The sequence below is a fragment of the Amblyomma mixtum genome, chromosome 3 (genome assembly GCF_055824585.1).
Source record: "Amblyomma mixtum isolate Tamu chromosome 3, ASM5582458v1, whole genome shotgun sequence".
NCBI classification, from domain to species: domain Eukaryota; kingdom Metazoa; phylum Arthropoda; class Arachnida; order Ixodida; family Ixodidae; genus Amblyomma; species Amblyomma mixtum.
Genome location: NC_143014.1, coordinates 417,061,711 through 417,082,073, shown reverse-complemented (window position 1 = coordinate 417,082,073; position 20,363 = coordinate 417,061,711). Strand labels below are relative to the sequence as shown.

At 49.2% G+C, this 20,363-nt stretch overlaps 1 protein-coding gene across 4 annotated transcripts; it reads left to right on the top strand.

Annotated features, from left to right (window-relative positions):
• Positions 1-556: 556 nt before the first annotated feature.
• LOC149357772 (uncharacterized) lies at positions 557-14,936 on the top strand. 4 transcript variants are annotated; one of them, XM_089584929.1, is made up of 5 exons: positions 557-970; positions 2,510-2,637; positions 3,406-3,770; positions 9,437-9,689; positions 14,763-14,820. In XM_089584929.1, the coding sequence occupies exons 1-4, from the start codon at positions 865-867 to the stop codon at positions 9,663-9,665; spliced, it is 828 nt and encodes a 275-aa protein (XP_089441055.1). In that variant the 5' UTR covers positions 557-864; the 3' UTR covers positions 9,666-9,689; positions 14,763-14,820. The 4 variants fall into 4 exon arrangements, with proteins under 4 accessions (XP_089441055.1, XP_089441056.1, XP_089441058.1 ...); XM_089584930.1 differs by lacking the exon at positions 9,437-9,689 and adding an exon at positions 2,363-2,403 and having other exon boundaries at positions 836-970; positions 14,763-14,936; XM_089584932.1 differs by lacking the exon at positions 14,763-14,820 and adding an exon at positions 2,363-2,403 and having other exon boundaries at positions 836-970; positions 9,437-9,561.
• Positions 14,937-20,363: the final 5,427 nt, after the last annotated feature.

Sequence of the window (20,363 nt, the reverse complement as noted above, 5' to 3'; positions counted from 1 at the left end):
TTCAGCTTAGTATAGCTTTAATGAATAAACGCCTACGCCAGCCTTTTCCTTAGATTATGCAGCGCCAGCAGTAGTAATACTGGGCGCGGGTATTGCTCTAAGTGGTCCTATACCATGCTTAGTCGATACTTACGCATCGATCACTGCCTGTTTTCTTGCCTCCCACCAGATTATTAGGCTTTCAGTACCTACTACACAATCTTCATACCGCAGTTCTACGCCGCCATCCTATGAATAACATGGCTTCTAATTTGGACTTCCCAAATGCTGCTCTGTTTGCTTCTCGCAATGCCCATTTTCCTCTGAGGTGAGGCAGCAATGCTAGAAGCATTTTAAAATATTGATACGAATGCGTTATGCAATATGTGTGCAGCACTTCATTACGAAATACTGGGAGTGGCGAATTAAGCAGTATCCTCGTCGATTTTATTACCTTCTATTATGTTCGTGGCCGAATTTCACGGAAGGCGCAAACCTGTGGAATTGCTCGAGCTTGCCCCGAACCAAATTTCTGCGGACCACTACAATCATCATGTCATCTAAACGGTAAAGAGGCTGAAGAACGCGACCCCGCGAGGCTGGCGCAATCCCCGTGCGCGTGCAAGCGTTCTGCCACGGTTCGATTTCACAGTCGTGTCTTCTCGCCCTGCTTCCCAGCATCACCTATTCGCGTCTTCTTAGGGCTACTGCGCAACCTGTGCAAGCAAGGCCTTTCCACCTAGAGTTCACGTAAATATCCTTCAAGGTGTCATCGCTGCCACAGTGACGACGTTTGAAGGTGCCTACAACGCCGCCACGCCTTTTTCTTCTTTGTCGTTTTCAGATGCAGGCAAACGTTCTTCTGGGTAGTCTACAGCACCTAACATGAGCTCCGGCCATGCCAGCGAGCATTCGAATCTCGAAACGTACTCCAACGTCCAGGATATGGAGCCTCACACCTCGTTCTCGACCACGTCGTGCAGGCGGTCCGGTAAGCTATAACCCCACTAGCTTTCTTGGGCGCCTAGTATCTTCGAGGTTGCTTAAGCGAGGCAGCGCTACCCGCTGAGGCTGCGTTTTGCACGTCGCCTTTGCGTGGCCAAGGGAGTTCCTCACAACGTGTTCGTTCAGCAGCTTTGATTTTCATAGGTCTTAACTGAAATGCGGGGCTGCTGTTCAGAGCAGCCTCTATTGCGTGTACCTCAGGCGCCTGGCGATACGCGCTGGCAGTCTCGCAATGTTTCAGACATGGTGCCGGATTCACTGATCCGGTTATTTTATTTTGCTATCAGCACAACCTGCTCCACAAGAATCACTATGCGCCGCGGTGGCTCAGTGGTTATGGCGCTCGTGTACTTACCCGAAAAACGCAGGTGCGACCCCGGCCGCGGCGGTCGAATTTCGATGGATGCGAAATAATAGAGGCTCGTGCACTGTGCGATGTCAGTGCACATTAATGAATCCCAGGTAGTTGAAATTTCCCGAGCCCTTAACTACGGCGTCTCTCATGGCCTGAGTCGCTTTGGGACGCTGAGCCCCCATTAACCAATCCGCAAGGCTCAATGACGCTTCGTAAAGCCTTGGATAGTTCTGTATCACTTGGGCTGCCCTTCGCCTTAAAACCGACGCGCCAAATGCGGTCTGAACACCGGTCTGTGGGATAACAAGGTAGTCCAGTAATGTAATTCCGTTCAGGCCCAATGATTTGATTTTTTTTAGATGGATTCACACACCGGACATTTGCCCGATGACCAGGCATCATGAGACGTAAACTCCCGTTCAGTGAGGCCCACGCTCTGGCTTGAATACTAAGAAATGCTGCATGCATGTCTAATCCCCTTATCGTTACTCCTTTGACCTTCGCCTTTGCAAGTAGAAATGCGCGGATTAGGCATGCCCATGGTCTTTAAACCCACAGCACTTACCACCAACGCAGCACAGGCGCCAAACTCACGGAGATGAAGTGGCACGTCACGTGACGCCTTGTCCGCGAACTAATGGTTCCTCTTGTGAATCCACTTTAAGGTGATTTCACATAAGGCGTAAAATTTGTGACTAAAAATGCAGAGAATAACGCTCACTGCAGGCAGAGCACTCAGACGTCGTAGTTTATTCGGAGAAGGAAATCGCTCCTTGCTGCCGATAACGTACTGTATGCTCGCATCATTTTCGACATTACCTCTCGGCAGGAATTGCGAGCAAGAGTACTAGAAACAGCAGATCGACATTACTGCGTTCCACGGTTGGCTGATAATTTCAAGGGCAGCCATACTGGGTTGAAAAAGCACTGTTACAATTCAGTGTCATTTGCGACTTACTTCTTCATGGCGGTGGACGGCTGGTAATTATTTCTTTTTGTTCATGTTTTTGTTAATTCTCGCAGCAAGGCATGCCTCCGGTGCACCAGTTGTTTTCGTGTCTCGGGTAGGACTTCGCCCAAAACAAACCTGCACCAGTTTCTTCACACACCTCTCTCGTTTTTCGGTATCCTGAAAGGGATGATGTATTGCATACTGCCACCTCGGTGCAGGTCGTCCGGTTAGGCGCATTGGTATCCGAGCGCGGCATTGTCATCTCCCAGTACAACGCCGTCGTGGGCGAGGACGGAAACCAGCTGATCGGCTCGACATCGCCCCGGCACCAGCTCGACCGTTTAAAGTGAGTGCGCTGCCAGCAATACTTAAAAGACCCTTTTTACTGACAAGCACTGTTATATGGTGCAACGTCTTCGCAATATACATATTCATCGACGCATTGTTTTCAATCAGCGGATTTCCCAAGCCACCCATTAGTACAGTGGCCTTAACACAGCGACCAAAGGCAGCGCTAACTTCTGTCATCTACAATTTTAGAACTAGCTGAAAGTAACTCCCCGGTGGAAACTGTAGCAAAAAGGAAGGATTGGTTGCTTGCTAAAAAGTAAGCAGAGGAGCACAATGATCGAAGCATGGTGAAGCAACGCACAGCTCTTCGAGCGGACATTCAGCAGGCGAGGACAGAACGGGCTTCTTGCCGTCCTCTGTCGAAGCAGGTGTCCTGCTAGACAGTTGCATTGCCCTTCAAAACCGCCCAGTTGAAGGCGCGAAGGCTATGAGAACTGCGACACCATCGTTAAGGCCCTTCTTCTGATGCTATTTGCACAACTGTGGTGTTTTGTGCGAATGAGTTGGCCGCGACCTGAGTTATCGGCAACGCACTCACGCCACGGCCACTACATCGCTTGCACCTTGCATGGGCAGGAAGCACTTCCTATTCCTCTTACCGGGCTCACAGAGTATGCCTGGCCATCACACGCTCCCAAGAGCTCAGACAGGAAATACCACTAAAAATAAACAGGTCACCTTTTAGGAGTGTGAGCTTTCTTCAGATAACGACAACCTGAGCGCTCCGCCGGTGACCGGTTTAAACTATGCTATTATGGCGCAGGGGTCCCTCAACTTTACACTCCATGGCGTGCGACTGCGATGCGCCAGAGTTCTGGGCCAGGCGGATGGTCAGGCCTCCCGAATTCTACGCGGCGCATCCGCTGGCTCCGTATTTCACCGCCGTTGGTGCCGCCGTGCTGGGCCCAGCCTGCTGCTCCATCCAACATGTCGAGGAAAGCGACTGGTCACTGCCCTCTGCTTCGAAGGCTGCTGTCAGCGGGAAAGGGAGCGCCGAGGCGAAGGTCACTCGAGAGTTCCTGCACCCAAAGACAGCAGCCCAGAGTGGGCAACTTCCGAATGTGGCACTTCGCAACGGAGCTGCCGCTGCGGCACCAGGCAGCCACAAGGGCGTAACCGGGAAGTGTGGTAAGTGTCTGTGCTCGGTGTATCGCTTGTTCCTGCACGATATACGACGGTTCTCACGATTTCAATACGTTGCTACGCCCGAACACTGATGGCGGCAGGGGCTACACAGGAAAAAGCACCACACTTCGTGTTGTTGCCCCTACTGCTGTTCCTGCTTCTGCCGGCAGTGCTCATTGCGGGCCTCCCCAAAATCAGGGCCGAGAGTCCAACGCCGCGCTACTGTGGGCGGGAAGAGCTGCATACATCGGAGGCTTTGAGGAAAATCGGGGGGGGGGGGATTATCTCACATGAGACGTTAATGAGACCCCTGGCAGCCAACGTGACGAGTATGTAGCTGTAGAAGCTGCGGCCCTTCCACTCGTATGTGGTCAGTTCTTCTGCGAACGGACCTCTCCAATCGGGAATGCCAGCGCTTACAACCAGCGGTACGAGCCTGGACACATGAAACCGTTCATCCAAGAACTTTGACGTGGCGGTGAGAGCCAAGGCAAAGGCAGGATGCGCGCGATGTCTCCATCGAATAAAAGCTCGTTTACCATCGAAGTGTTTCGAGCCAGACGTTAGTACCCCTCAAGCTTTCGAGATGCAGTCCAGGCAATAAATTGGGTAATGATGCAGAGATTCGTTACTAAGCTAAGTTCCTTTACAGTTGGCACTGAAATTTTGTGCTATTAAGAAATAGATATACGCTATGGAGGATTTATTCTACGTCCACTAGTTCATCATCTTCTTTTTGCAAAATCACCTCTGCAACCAGTGCGACCATATATAGAGTGCACGCTCTTTGCGACCATATGTACCACCTTTGCCAAAAGCAAATGGGGAGCTACGCCGGCGGCCGCAGGGGGCTTGCTGCCGAGCGACGGCGCTGCTATCTTCGGCGCGGGCTGCTGCTACCCGGCTGCGATTGTTATCTGGCTGAGGTAAGCATGCACCCTCGTTTAGTGCGACAGCACTCCAAAGGCGCGAAATTACTGTCCGAACATACAACCTGCTTGATTCTTATGATCCAAGGATGGATGGCGAGAGTGCAGGCTTACGTCACCCAGTTTACCTCGCACCCGGGGAGCAGCCCTGTGTGCCGCAGCGCCGCAGACCTTGCTCCCGCTGCCGTCGTGGCTGCTCGGTTAGTTTTGGAAAAGACGGTACAGTCGTGATCACTATGAGATAACCAAGTTTCAACGTTTCTTTATTGATTTTTGTATTATTATATGATGCAAACGCAATTCTTTGTTTTCTGACTAATTTTCCTCTTGGCGTTTAAATGAAAAAGTGATGTTCAAGGTTAATGAAGAAAGAACCAGAAATTTTGCGAATGTGTGCAAAAAGTATGTTCCTCTCTCATATCGCTCTCGACAGTACTATCGGCCATAAAAATAAATAGACCACGTAGATCATCCGAACATTTTACTGCACGATAGCTCGACACATTACTTTCAAGAAATAAACAGAGAAAGCGCGGAAAGAGGCATTGAAGGTGTCATCAGTGTTACTCTAGTGATGTGTCATCTCGCCGATTCCGAAATAAAGCACGAGTAGTATCTGCCGCCGAATGTTCCACTTCGCTCAGTGAAGGGGGCACTGGCACAATCTCTGTCATGCGCTGAGTTGTTGACACTGGCGAACTTCGACCTGGGAAAGAATTCGTAGCAGACGAAGGTGAAGGCGGATGAGTCGTCAAGACGCAACAATGCGGCAGGGACTGGCGGCTGCGGCGCCAGCGGCGGAAGCAGCGGCTACGGCGGCGGCGACGTGAAGTGGCCGAGTCTGCCTTTGTGTCGCCGGACGAACGTGATGCTGTTGCAAGGTCCGGCTGATGATGTTGAATGAAAGACGGCTGCGGCCTCGGCAGAGGTGCCGTGCTTCGGACATCCGGCGGGGAACACGAGCTCGTGTATTCACCTCCTGGGAGATAGCGCAAAATTTCTTACCCATGGACGCACAAAACAGAAGACATACCCCTGTGGTGAAATCGACTGAACAGTCTTTACCACTTTCCATCGACCAGCTACAGAGAGCATCAGCACCGCCCCCTGCAGTGAGAGGAAACACCAGTGTCCACAACGACACATCTGATTGGACATCGTTCATCGAACTTTGTTCTAGCCAGAAATGTAGGGAATACGAAGTTTATTTAAAGGGCAACTGGTCTGTTACTAAGACAATTTTTCCTAGACTGTAAATATGTAAAAATAAATCTACTCTACAGTTTCGTTCATACCGGAGTTAGACACCGTCCTTCGGATCTGAAACTTGTGGGGCTGAAGCAGCAAGACAATCTAAGGGCCCCTCGTCTCCAACAGAGTGCCGCTTTGCAATAAATGCGTCGCTACAGCAGGCCGCCGCAGCTAAAGGGGCTCGGAAACTCCTTCTAAAGAAAGCACATCAACTGTCTCAATCACTGCAGTGTGTTGTCAAGAGCACCTGAGCCAAACAATACACTTTTACGCGCAGCATTAAACCCACGACCACGCTCGAATGTTGACGAGCCCTTCCCGGCGACTTTTTCATGTTCGCACACTCCTCCGTCGCCCGCACCAGCGTATGCAAGTTGCGAGATCGCTACTCGTTAAATTATTTCAGACGTCAGACAGCGACCTTGACCGCGACAAATAAGAAGCGTAGCTCCGGCGGGTAAGGAAGCTCCGCGCAGAAGTGGGTCCGGCGGAGGAGCCGACCTTCCAGCGTGCAAAAAGTGACGAGATAAGAGGGAGAGGCGCGAAGACGCTGAAATTCAAGTTTTAACAGCAGATAACTAATCTTCTACAATCCGCACAAAAAAAAAATTCTTGCTGGGGGATATTCGTAAAGCGCGATGCTTGAACATCTCAGGCATACCGGAACTTTATTAGAGCCCCTTTCAGAGCCCCTTTAAACGTCTAAGGCTGCTGAAAAACAGTGGCGATTTACGCTTACAGACACCCTGTTTTTCACAAGCACCGCGGGGGTGGTTCCGCAAGACTTTTTCACATACAGATGACGTGCTGCGTATCGAGCAGCCCTGTTTAGTCAGTGATGTGGCTGTCGAAAGCTGTTAAACCCTCTAGCATGTCTTAGTGATACGGTCGCAGAAGACAACGACACGCCCCAGCACGCCTGCCAAGCACGAGCAGATTTGATTTTAGAGCGCAGCTCTTAGGCGCCCGTTTCTGCGTTTTGCGGTGTCACCGTCGTCGTTGTCCGTTGTAACGAGGAAAGGGTAAAAGCGCAACCTCCTCTCCTCCTTAGCAAGAAGCAAAAAAAAAACAACGCCGCGCGTTTTGCGCCGACGTGCGTAAAAAGGGGGAGGAGGAACCCCTGGTGAGCAACTAGCCTTGTGTGTGTAGCTGCCCTCTCTCCCACTGCTCGCTGACGCGGTCCGCGGGGGGATTGCCGTCGATTGTTCTGTCTGAGACGGTTCCACCCTATGTTGACGGAGAGGGTGTAGCCTTGCGTGCGCCAAGAGATGCCCTCCACCTCTTCAATCGCGCGACGGCGGCGGCGCCGCGACAGAAAGTCCCAGATGCTCTTCGAAGCCACTCCTGGCCTTTGACCAATGATGATGCGCGCCCAGCGCGAGGAGGAGGAGGAGACTGCACAGCCGACACTGGGTGTATGTGCACGCCTGCTTTGGCGTGAAGAACAGACAGACGGGGAGTGAGCCCAGCCTATATAAGAAGGGCGTTGACCGCCCGAGCCGCCATTTAGGCTTCAGTGAACAAACTGTGTTTTGTTTGTTTACCTCTCTCCCTTGTAATAAGGGATTAATTACTCATTGGCATCCACCCAAGCGCAGCCATACGGCTACAAAGGAAAGCTATACAGCTTTCTCAGAAACTTCGTAGTTAAAGAAAAATTCGTCCTGGTCCGGGGTTCGAACCCGGGACCACCGCTTCACCGGAGCAGTCGCTCTACCAACTGAGCTAACCGGGACGAATTTTTCTTTAACTACGAAGTTTCTGAGAAAGCTGTATAGCTTTCCTTTGTAGCCGTATGGCTGCAGAATTGGCCATTTTGCAGAATTGGCCATTCTGCAGAATTGGCCATTCTCTACCAAACATTCATGATGGCGCCTAGTCCTCGAGAGCAGTGGCGTAGCGTACAAGAGATGCGCCGCTGTACTGGCAGGTGGGTGTTTTTGTCACAGCCACCAGTAGGGATTGTGCGACCCACGTTGCTCCTCCCAATCAACGTCTTCCCGAGCACTTGTCTTCGACTTTCACCCGCTGTCTTTCGTAGAAAGCGAGCATAACGGCGGCATAACGCTCCTCCGAACCTACAAATATTCTCCCCTTTGGCTGCAACTTGCGCGGTGCTCTCCGAACTTACCCGAGCTTACTGCAGGTACTTTGTGGACATAAATTGTGGACACCTTCTGTACAGGCCACGCATGAGGAAAGTAATGCTTGCGCATTGAAAACAAACCTTTTAATAATTTTGATTTCTTCACGTTCCACACTGCCGCATAATGGCATCAGTGGTCATTAATTAGCCGAGGACTAAGTTCTCACCGTCATGCTAGTTATTGGCAGGTGCATGTCGTTTCGTCAAATGAACCATGATGGCGTAAGTTCCGCTTTATAAGGCAACCATTCAGACGACACGCCGCACTGAGGTGAACGTGGCCCGAAAAATCACGAAAATGGTCTGTAGTTATGCTATATTTTTTCTTCTTTCTTCGAGACAGACAATTATTTGTACACAATTGCTGGAGCAGGCATAACAAAGGCCTTGAAAGAGGCCGACGTGGCTATGCAACCCTCACATACTCGCAGCAAACGCAGTCTTTAACACACTGTTTCACATAATTCATACACAATACATACATGAGGATAAAGACAGCAACAACAGTCAGTATCTATTTACAGAATATAATTTTCAGGAGCGGAGACAAGAGTGCAATGCTGCAATTTACAAGATAACAAAAAAACTTATACACGTATCATAATTTGCACAGCGAAACAGACGTACTCACAACTTCTGTCTGAAGTAGCAACTTCAGAGACACCAGAGACACACAAAGGAACATATCAACATCGTTTCAGATTTTTATCACAGTCGCACAGCGGACTGTTTGGACCGACTTTTCAGCAGCATATATGTGCGTCGTTGTGAGGCAAGAGGTGTATCTACCTTAGTATCGCCACATTGGCCAACGCTCATTCCATACGTGTCACTTTCATGCACGTTACGCAGAAGCGCGAGTGACCAACATATTCAAGCGAAAGCTTCTCTCCGAACTGCAACTTTCAAGGCAAACAAAGTTTCACTTTGACCTTGAGCCATGCTTCACACGGCTGATGTCATACCACGTGGCTGGCCACAGCTGGAGTCGGGCTCCGATTCTGCCGCGCCGCTCGCCTCGCCGCTGCACCGAACCGACCGAACCTCCGCCGTAACACGCGACATGACCACGTGATTAGCTATATATAGTGCGCGGCCTTCCGCGCCCCCTTCGTTCAGAGCCACTGGGGGCTCGACTCTGCTGGGCAATGAATGCAGGTCTTTCGTACCGTTAGGTACAACTGAGCTAAACCCCAGCCGTTTTTTTTTTTTGTCATGCTCTCAATTTTGACACTGAAACTGTTTCGTAATTGCACCTTATAGGACGCATCCAAAAAAGCCAAAGTTTTTAGCAGGGGCCATTTTATAAAGCATCAGTTTTGACTGTGTCCTCGCGAATGCAGCCTGATGCACCTGACGCTGCGAGGCCTGGACCGCTCGATCGCCAGCGTGCTCCGGGGCGAGTTGTGGCACGGTGTGGCCTCGCCCGAGGGAGCCTTCGGCGAGGTTGGCCGCCCGCCAGACAACCCGCCGAAGGGCACACTTGTGTTCGACGTCCACCTGCTGTCGTTCGTAGAAAGCGAGCATAACGACGGCGAGGTGGACAAGGAACAGGACACAGACGTTCATTAGCATCGTTTCGGAAGGGTTTACGAGGTGAGACTCCGGCCGCGTTACGCCGGCCTGGCTGGCGCTTTGTCAACGCGTGCAGTGGGAGCCCACGGTTTCTCGACAAATTCTAATGATGCGAAGCCTGTTTCACGGCGCATCATAAAGAGCGAGTTGTATGACCTCAAGAAACAACGGATGCCGGCAGTTAAGATTGGTTGAAACAGAAAGCGAGACCTATAGGTACATTCTGTCTTGTGCTTGTGACAGTCAGTCTAATATATTAGCACTGGCGTGCTGTGTTCAGACGCATACGAAATTAATATTTTCATTGTTTTCCATTAGCCCGCGGTCGTGCGCGATGTGTGGGTTTCTCGAAGTGCTCGACTGGTACGACGCCTGAGAGCAGTCTTAAATGTGTGGTTAGTTTTTGATTTATGAAAAGGGTACGCGAGGTTGGCTATAAAATGCTTGCGTTATGTAGAGTATAGGCCACCGAGAGTTCATGCCGCGTACAAGGCCCCAAAAGCGAGCCGGTAATTTACAACACGATTTTAAGAACTCCCGCTTCCGCGCCTCTCAGCGACCACCGGTGGCGAGCTTTCGCCCAAATCCGCGCGCATTGCGTAATGTAGCGCTCTTCACGTCAGCAGCGGGATGCCATTTTTTCGCATGATCGGCTTCAGCGCGCATCTGTGTACACAGGATGTCATGCTTCAATTGAAGTCCGACATCATAGACCCCGTGCAAGGGACGGGCACGAAGGCCGTGCTCGGGCTAGACCTTAACAAGGCTTTCGATAACGTCTCGCACGAGGCTATCCTCACGAAACTATCTAACAGTAATCCCGGGGTGCGGGTATTCACATATATCCGCTCCTTCCTCTCAGAGAGGACCGCGGAGCTTGCAGTGGGTGAGATCAGGTCTGACCCCATCCCCCTCGGAGGCAGAGAAACACCTCAAGGTTCAGTCCTCTCGCCTCTTCTGTTCAATCTGTCCCTCATCAAACTTCCTTCAAAACTCGCCACCATACCCGGGTTGCATCATACTTTCTACGCGGATGACATATCACTCTGTGGGTAACAAGAGGGAGTGACGGCCAAGTGGAGAGTACACTGCCGCGCGCGGTAGACATGGTCGAAACATACGCCCAAGCGGCTGGCCTCTCGTGCTCGCAGCAAAAATCTGAACTCTTTGTACTCAGAAACAAGCCCAGAGGCATACACCTCAAAAACTACGTTCCGCCTCCTCCGTTAAACGTATGCGTAGGAGGTTTCCCAGTGAAGGAGGTATCCACCATACGTATCCTAGGGCTATACATGCAAACCAACCGCAAGAACACCCAAACTATTGACAAACTCAAATATACGGTCAGTATGACGATGATACTCATCAGTCGAATAGCCAACCGCAGACGGGGCGTCAAGGAAAAGGGCCTCTGGCGTCTGGTTCAGGCCATCGTTCTCAACAGAGTCGTATATTCAGTCCCCTACCTCCGCCTCTATGCAGCGGAGAAGCATAAAATCGATAGTATCATCAGACAAGCGTACAAGACCGCCCTCGGTCTACCGCGCTACACGTCAAGAGAGAGGCTCTTAGGGCTCGGCATACACAACACGCTAGATGAACTCTGCGAGGCACACCTCACGACACAAGCTGAGAGACTCACTCGTACTAGTGCGGGCAGAGCCATTCTCTCCTGACTAAGAATGTCAACGCACCTCCGAGCGGAGACGCTATAACTCAGCTACCAAAACATATCGGGAAGAACCTGCTCATAAAACCGCTCCCCAAGAACATGCATCCCGTGCACCACGAGGGACGTTGTCGGGCCAGAGCTCGCGCTCTGCATGAAAAGTACAAACAGCACTCGAGAGTGGTGTACGTGGATGCTGCGGAGTACCAACACAACAAGGCCTACGCGTTGGTGGCGGTGGATGGGCCCGACGGACTGCTCGCTGCCGCGACTATCAAAACAAGCTCCTCTGAGATCGCGGAGGAGGCGGCAATAGCTTTAGCTATAACTAATACCACCACTGGTGTTATTTTCAGCGACTAAAAATTCGCTGTTCGCAATTTCGCGATGGGCCGAATAGCACCCACCACCCTCAGCATTCTTGCAAAAGCAGTCCAACCTCCCAGAGAGGTCGAACTAATTTGGGTGCCGACCCACTCGGACAATCCGGGGAACGAGGCAGCTCACAATAAAGCCCGACGTTTCGGCAACCGGGCAGGGAACTCGCCTCTTCGTCCGGGGTTTACGACAGACGGCATGACCTCTTTTCGTGACATTACCCACCATTATACCTTGGGCAGGCGAGTTTATCCCCCTCCGGCTAAAACGCTGTCCAAAACACAAGAAACCACGTGGAGACGGCTTCAGACGCGCTCCCTGACGAATTCCGCGCAACTGTCGCTCATGTACCCCTCTCAATACGAACCCCAATGTTTCCGCTCTGGCGACCGCGCCACTTACGACCACATCTTATGGAATTGTAGGGAAGAGCCGCCTCCGGCGGAGCTAGTACAAATCCCTTCTCTCGAGCGGTGGGAGGCTGTGCTGGCCAGCTCAGACCCGAAGACGCAAGTCCGGGCCGTCGAGTGGGCCAACAAGGTCGCCAATAGTCACGGACTAGCGGCCACCTAACACGGCCCTCTGATCACCAAGCTCTTCTTGATGAAATAAATGTTTTCTAATCCAATCCAATTCGCCGCGCCAAGGCCGTCGACGCCAAACCAGTTTAGAAGGCGTTGGCTCCGCCCCCTGGGGAATTCCCAACCGCGTCGGCGGAGAGGCCGAGTGCGAGGAGGAGCCGGCGGACCAACATTTCGGCGTGCATAAAGTGACGAGAGGAGGGTGATAGGCGCGAAGACAAGAAAATTCTAATTTTCAATCAATCAATCAAGCATTATTTAACATTGTGATGTTGGGTGGGCACATACAAAAAGCCAAAAAGAGGCTTGACGTGGAATGTGCCCCCCTGTACAGGGCATAGGTGGTTACATCAGTGGGGTGAGTGACAAATAAACAGTAAAAACAACATGCTGTATCTGCATGCAGCAAAGGTTAATAATTGCACAAGACCACTATACAGGCTCATTAATGGACAGAAAAACAACAAAAAAACAGCAAATGCATCCATTCAAATTCGTTAAGATGGTCATTTAAGCACCAAAGGAGTTATATATACTATTAAGCATTTGGGAAACCAGAACTGGAAGCATTTGGCAACCATAATTAGTGCGGGAGAGAGGTATGCACCAATCATCATTAGCTCGCGTAGTGTACGGTTTGTCTTTGGGGATTAAGCGAGCTAGAATGTTGACTACAAATAACCCAGCTTTTAGAAAACGTATAAAAAAAATTTTTCTGGATGATATTTCTGACGCTGCGTCCTTAAACCTCATAGGCATATCGCATCTTTGTTGAGACCTCTTTTCACAGCCCCTTTAAAGCCAATCATTTTGAAATCGCATTCGTGGTATTTCTGATGGCTTCTGAGTTGTTTCTGACGCACTGCTGATGGAAATTGCCTGCAGTGTTTTTGATTTATATGTCTTTTTTACTGTTCTTGATGAGATTCTTGTTTATTTGTGGCGTATACATGGCAAATTTAGGATGCATTTTTGTATTTTCATGATACATTCCAATTTCTAATGTGTATTCTGGCAAAAAATATCCTGAATGCCATTATTTTTTAACTTCTCTTCAACATCACCTACAAACGCTATGTTGATGCTCCCTTCAACACACTGCATACATACAAAAAATATTTATATGCGAAACTTTCGCTGGAGCGTGAAGAAGTTTAGAGCAAGACCCCCAAAGATTCGAGCAAAATCCTCCCATCTATGCTCTCATACCAGTAAATAACGTCAAGAGTGAGAAAATATAAGGCACTCGAACGCAATTGAAATACATGCGTCACCGATACGTTCACCTATTTCGAACTGTTCTATGAGCAGGCTAATGCTCAGATACTGGCAGTAAAAGACCTCCCAACAAGTGTCAGTTAGTTGTTAATAACCAGAGTATTCTCAAGGAAATTGGACGCCACTACGCAATTGCCGATAGGTACCAACCAATAGATTTTACTGCAGTGTTTATTTAGTTGATGTGCACGATTACAGCTCAAGCAATTGAAAAACATTTCGGGCAGTGCTTGACGAAGATATTGCTCTGATGGCTTCATACATCATTATTTGTGGGGAATATTTTCCGTCATACAAGTTTATGCTTGAACTGAAAAATATCTAATGATGTCAGACTGATGCCGAAAAGTGAATGCAAATTTTCCTGAGATTTTATGATGTCGGGCTATTCTAAAAATGTAAAGAAAAACCTCGTCATGAATCTATGATGCCGGTCGTATGCAACACTACAACAGATGTTGCATTTTTCATTAGTTCCTGATGACCCATTAAGAATAAATTTATGTTGAACAACTGTAGGTGCCGGCGAGGGCATTAGAGGGGAGTGGTCACAAAAGAACACTATATAAAAACATTGTGGGGCGAAAAATGATGAAGTAGTTGTACAGATTAATTCATTGCGCAATATTAGTTTAGGCGTTCTTGAACAAAAGGTGATCTTGAATGGCTACTGTCGGTGCGGGAAGCCGATCCCACTCCGTTGATGTACATGGCAGAAATGACGCACAAGAAACCACTGGTTTTTCGAGATAGAATACATCCTTGAAAGTGTGATAAATACACTAAGAAATATTATGCTATGCCGTGGGTGTATAACTTCTCTGCATAAATGTGGACGGTAAAATATTTTATGAATAAGAGAAAGCAGCAAGATTTAAGGCAAGGACAGAGAGTCAACAGGTTTCATTGGGAGTGTGCTGGCTGTTATGATTACAATGAAAGAGGGCCTTTTTTAACCGTATGAGGGTCCCATGTATGGCGTATTCGAGTTTGGAAGAAACTAATAATAATGATATCAGAAATTCAATATTTATTTTATTAAGGGAACTCTGCCGGCCTATATCCTTGCCTGCTCTCTCATTTCTCGAATTTTTCGCTTTTCGAATGTCTGCCCGTTGCGAAGTTCTGAGGGCCGTAATGGTTACAGACTAATATCGCTGTGCACGCCCGTTCTTTTTCTGTTCACAGATGTGTGCACTGAAGGACCGAAGCAGGAACCCGATTATTGGCCACCGTCACGTCTTCGTCATCAATGCGCTTGTACGCGGCGACCTCGCGGGTAGGCCACCTCACACTGAGGACTGAGACCAGGGAACGTCGGAACTAGGCGCAATGTGCGATGTTTTATACGCGCAGATAAAGTAGTCCAGCAGTGTGTGTGTCAGCGTCTTGGTGTGATTACGGACATATAAAACATACACCGTCTTTCCCGGCATGAAGTCGTGCTTTTTACGGTATAGTTACAACATGTACGCTATGTTTTTTTTTTTCGGGGAAACTGCAAGGACTTCGCTACGAGAGATCACGAAGTTCACGCGGATAGTTTTTGCACAATCTTCAAGGGTATCTTCTCTCAGGTTTCAAAGTCAACTTACCGCAATAAGTTTAACGTTAAAGCCTACTGACAGAATGGTTTAGGTTGTTGAAACATTGCTGCTGTTCCTGTATTGTTCCCACATTTTCTAGGTTTCAGTCCTACTGGGTTTTATAACTATAATCAGGCACAACGTTTCTGAGAAACGAGAAATATTGTTAAAATTTCGAAAATTTGCTTGCGCGGTCACAAAAGGGGCCAGCATTTGTATTCGATTTACTTTGTCCCATTGCGGGTTTGAAGGCTAAAACAGTTCGTATTGATGTCAGTAAAACTGCTGTTGTATTTCTTCTATGGAGAAAATTTACTGCAGCCTTCTATGTTAACTGCTGTAGGTGGTGCCAGTGTATGTGGGTATATGTCAGAAAGAGGCAGTGCGTCCACCTCGAACCAGGTGTCAGGATCTGGTAGCCCGGGAGGCAAACGGTCCGAAGCGAAGACAAGCCGAAAGCACTGTCAGTTGCCGTGGAAAATATGCCTTCATGCAGACAACACGCACGGCGTCGGTTTGGGGTTGGCGACGTGTACGCTGCATGGCATCGTCCGCATGGGCTTCGTATATCACGCAATTGCACGGAATGCGTGATACACTGTTAAAAACAGCGCCTCAAAGCTGTTTTCGACAGGCCTCTACGGCAGTCTGGAGTCCACACTCAAAGCTAGTCGCCGAGTTTGGAATCGACGTGTGGATGTAGGAGGGGTTACCGCGCATGTGTATAGGGCCTATTCTGAAGCTAAGGAGCAGCAAAAAAAAACACAATACATTTAATAAAAATATTTTAATGCACCTAGTACTAGACAAAAAAAGTTGGCATCGACACAGCGAGCGCAGCCAGTTGCCCACTGCTTGTTGGTGTCTTTTGTATGGCCGTCTCTGCAATCTCGTTGAGCGCCTTCGTTTTCAGCTTTGGGATGTCTTACAAGGTGTCCTTTCAACGCCTGTTTTAACCTCGGAAACAGGTTGTAGTCACAAAGAGACATGCTTAGGCTGTATTGTGGCTGAGGAAGCCCGGTTATACCTTGTCCGATTGAAATATGTCTCACAGTGAACGACGTGTGCGAGGGAGTGTTGTCGTCGCGTAGAACCCACGTTGTCGCGATCTCTCGACGCACGAGCTGGGCGCGTTGTGTCAGCCTCTGGAGGACTTACCCGAGAGAAATTCGTCCAGGAGGGAACAAATTCCTTATAAGCTGCTACTTTGAAGTCATGGAACACGATAAAAATGGATTTCACTTTAGATTTCGATATCCGCGCCTTCCTGATGTGTCACTGAGCTCTGAGCGAGTTTGACAGAACCTGCTGCGGCGTGCTTTGCTGTGCCCTTGCGTGTTCTTTTTGTGAGTCATACTGAAACAACGACGTTTCATCTCTAATATTAACTTTTGTTAGAAAATCTGAATCACTGCTGACTCGTTGCTACAATAAGAATTAGTTACTGGGGCCTCCATTAGCTCAGGGCTCAAAACTTATGGCACGGGTTATGCGCACACAATTCGCATTTGCAAATGTTCCGTGACAGTTTGATGCGCTTGCGTTTTCGTAATCCCTAGCTCTTCTGCAATCATACAGGCAAAATTAAACGCTAATCAGTGTTCACTGATGCACGCGCACAATCAGCATTAGCGTCGGTAACCGTCGGGGACAAGCGCCCTGACCACTCTAGTCGTGGACGTCTTCACTGCCGTCTGTGACGGTTTTGTGCTATTTGAACACTCGCAATCTTCACATTATATTATTTCTTTGAGCTTCCTTGATTATCTGAAACGCGCTGATAGGGGCGTTGTGAGTTCAAGGCAAAACTTTGCGTAGCGCTGTCTAATTTCGCCCCATTGTTTCCTTCACACAGAAATGAAATACGGGTATTCTCAAGTACGTCCAATCGTTTCGCCTCTTCGAAGGCAACCTAGCTAACCGCAACCTTCCCTTGAAACCGTTTTCCCAATCAAGTGTACGAGCTCCAACGAAGGACTTGTCTCATTACTTTCAGGACAGGCCCTGTTGCCGCCCGACGTGCGTACGTGCAAGTTAGCATGTTTCCTCGGCGTGTTATGCAAATATTTTGGCAGCCGACACAAGTGGCTGGTGAACTTCTGTGGACAAAAATATTACATCACACACAATTGAACGTCACGATCAAGAGGCGAAAAAGCGAAAAGCCAGTCATTTCATCAAATGGCATACGAGAAGCGAACGTAACGTAGGGAAAATCTCGTGACAAGTTTTATTTTGCAGTGATTTCAATTTTGGTTGTTTTGTCTTTTTGTAATTCCATCTGCCTGCTGTTGATGGCCTGTGGCTCTGCGCAGGCTCGTGCAAAGAAATACGATAATGTCGTCCTCCGAATTTCCCTAAAAACTGTGCCTATCAGTAATCGCGTATGACCGTGCGCCATTCCTACAGACCGTGAGCGTTTCCTGTCTCCATAAGATGGTCAACCAACCACAAGAGTTCAGTGCCTAGGCGCTGCATTATGTTGCAGAAATACCGTGGGCTTCAGAAAATTCTGGCAGTGACAGTAACGAACGAGCTTGGCGAAGCGACAGTTGATGGTAGCAGGGGTGGTATTCTCCCTGTGTCGCCTTTTGCGACATGTCTCATTAGGGCGGGCCTAAAAAAGTGCGTGCAATTGCTCGAGGAAACGGAAAACGCCTTTGGCACTTTCGTCTGCGGTGCTTTCGTTCACTCCAAGAAGCGACAATTTACCACTGCTGATTCTCTAGCAGCAGTAGTTTCGTATCTTTGAAAGCAAGAATATTTGCCATCACATGACGTCTAATGTTCAAAAAACATTTGCAAATTTAATATAAACTTGCTTTACTTCATTTAAGTCTATAAAACACCGCGAAAAAGCTCCAAATCTATTTTTGTTTCGTTCCGGACGGTTGTGCTAGGTTTCGGCTGCGTTTCGGGCAGTTGCAGACGGCAGCAGTGTAGCTGGAGGTCCCATTAGGCTTGCGCGCTCCAGAATCGAGAGCGTATCTCAAAAACTAGGCTGAATTGCAGCTTAAACTTTATCGTCAAAGCAAGGTAAGTCATAGCGAAAAGCAACAACACCAGTAGTTGCCGGTAAACATGCCGACCGGAATCGCAAGGACTGCTGAATTGGCTGAAACGGGCGGCTCTCGCTTGGAAGGACGCCGCCATGTTTTCACGCTAAGGGCGCAAAAGCCGCAACTACCGATTGCGTTCGTACGCTAACGCTATTTACCCATTACCGTTCTGCGCATGCGCACCCTGGACCCGCTATACCGATATGTACGCAATTACGCAAATCCCGCAATACTAAAACTCTCTAATGTTCAGTTGTAGGTTTGCAAAAGTCGTCACATTGCTTTAAATCCTCTTTGGCTCGTGCAGACGCTGTTTCGTTGCACTAACGTGCATTAAAATGCCTTGAAGGGTCATGTAGATGCGAGCGCAAGTGCTGCCAAGGCCATCTCGTCGCAGCGGGCAACGTCTGCTTCGTCGTCTGTTTACGACGGTGCAAAGTAAGTTCGCATGGCGTGTGGCAGTCCGGCTTAGCAGACGGTAGCCACAGTGCTGTGCTCTTCGACAGCCGATAATGCCTAGAAAGAGAAGTTTATTTTCAACTAATGTAAACAAAAATACAAAGCAAAACTGCTGAACTCAATGCTCTGATCAGTCAAGCACATGCGCAGTGACGCAGCACTGAGCACGTCAGTAAGGCAGTAAGAAAGCCGACACTCGACCGCCGCGCAAGACGATAAAGTATGTCAACCATTTGCGCAAGAACTCAGCCTCACTAATTGTCAGTGCGTCCACGCATGCTTGCTCAAAGAGGCCGCCGACAAGATTCGTACGCCAAGGCAAATTGGTCGCGATGTCCGCGAACAGGCCACTCTTCACAACTCAAAAACCAGGCAAGGAGAGTGGGATCCATGGCGTCTAGTACCAATTTCGTAGCCCGTCGCCCGCGCGAATGGCTTCAGCGCATTCCGTTGTTCGACTACGCGTAGTAAATTGGGGCGACGTCACGATGACGTAGCAGGAAGGCGGATCCGTGTCGTCACCCCGCCGTCACCGCGGCTCGAGCCAATCAGCGAAGAGCGAATGCGACATGTCGCAAAAGGCGACACCGGGAGAATACCACCCCAAGTCTTGGCCAGTAGTGCGCCTTGAGTAGTCGATCGAGTTTGCCGGCTAGAAGCACGTCCATCATGCATTACCTCCAGGACGACTGTAGTTGTGAATTTCTGTTTCGCGAAAGAGAATACAAGCTCGGTCAGTGCTCTTTTGTTTATTCGATAAGAAAGTGCCCCTCCCAACTTAGAGAGAAAAAACATGAAAAACCGGTAAATTGGAGGAGGAAGGGGAGATGAGCAATTTGAGTGGGCACAGGAACAGAGTGCGCACGAGAACATTGTAAGAAGCATGACTACTTATTTCCGCTTTGCTCCGATGCATGTTCCGCTGACGCTTTTCTCACCTAGCTGATACTGGAACCACTATCTCCCGCATGCCGTTCAGCTCAGATGCGACCAACGCCACTGCCCGACAGCGGCCCCGTCGACGGATCTTTCATCCCTGCGTGTGTAGTACCTGATGGAGTCGCTCGCCTTCGGCCGTTCAACGCCGTCGACGACTGCATCATCGCCCGCAAGGAATTGAGGCTGTGGCCTCTGCGTCCTCGGATTCAGTGGGCACGGGAACATTGCAAGAAGCATGGCTCCGCATTACCGCTTTGCTCCGGTGCAGGTGTATGCGTTTTCCTTTTGTATGCTAAAAAGAGCGATGACATCTGTTCGCTTCCATTCCCGTGCCCAGTGGTGCTATGGGAAACTGTGTGTGATTGCTTTTCTATGGCTTTCCTACTCCTGTGCTCCGGCGACATAGAAACGAACCCCGGCATCACCTCTCACTTTGAATCACTATTGGAAATTGAATCGCACCCTGAAAACTCTGCAGAACCGATGGCCGTAATTTTTGCAACTTGTGAAAGATGTTTACGCCCACTCATTACAAAGTTCGAAGACACAAAGTGAGCTCACCGCAAATATTAAATCCAATAATTCACGGTAGAAAAGCATCGAAACAAAGATAAATAACGGTCACAAACGTTTGGATGAACTAGAAGCAAAAGGGAAAGTTCTTGACACCTTCAGCCATGAGTTTGCATGCATGCAAAATTCTACTGAAAGCTTAAATAACACAAAATAACTAGTTAAAAACCACC

What these genes read in the sequence shown, in the direction of transcription:
- LOC149357772 (XM_089584929.1), top strand. Translation starts at nt 865, where the DNA reads ATGAGCTCCGGCCATGCCAGCGAGCATTCGAATCTCGAAACGTACTCC. An exon ending in CACGTCGTGCAGGCGGTCCG is followed by an intron (nt 971 to 2,509) that starts GTAAGCTATAAC and finishes ACCTCGGTGCAG; the next exon opens with GTCGTCCGGTTAGGCGCATT. An exon ending in GGGCGTAACCGGGAAGTGTG is followed by an intron (nt 3,771 to 9,436) that starts GTAAGTGTCTGT and finishes TCGCGAATGCAG; the next exon opens with CCTGATGCACCTGACGCTGC.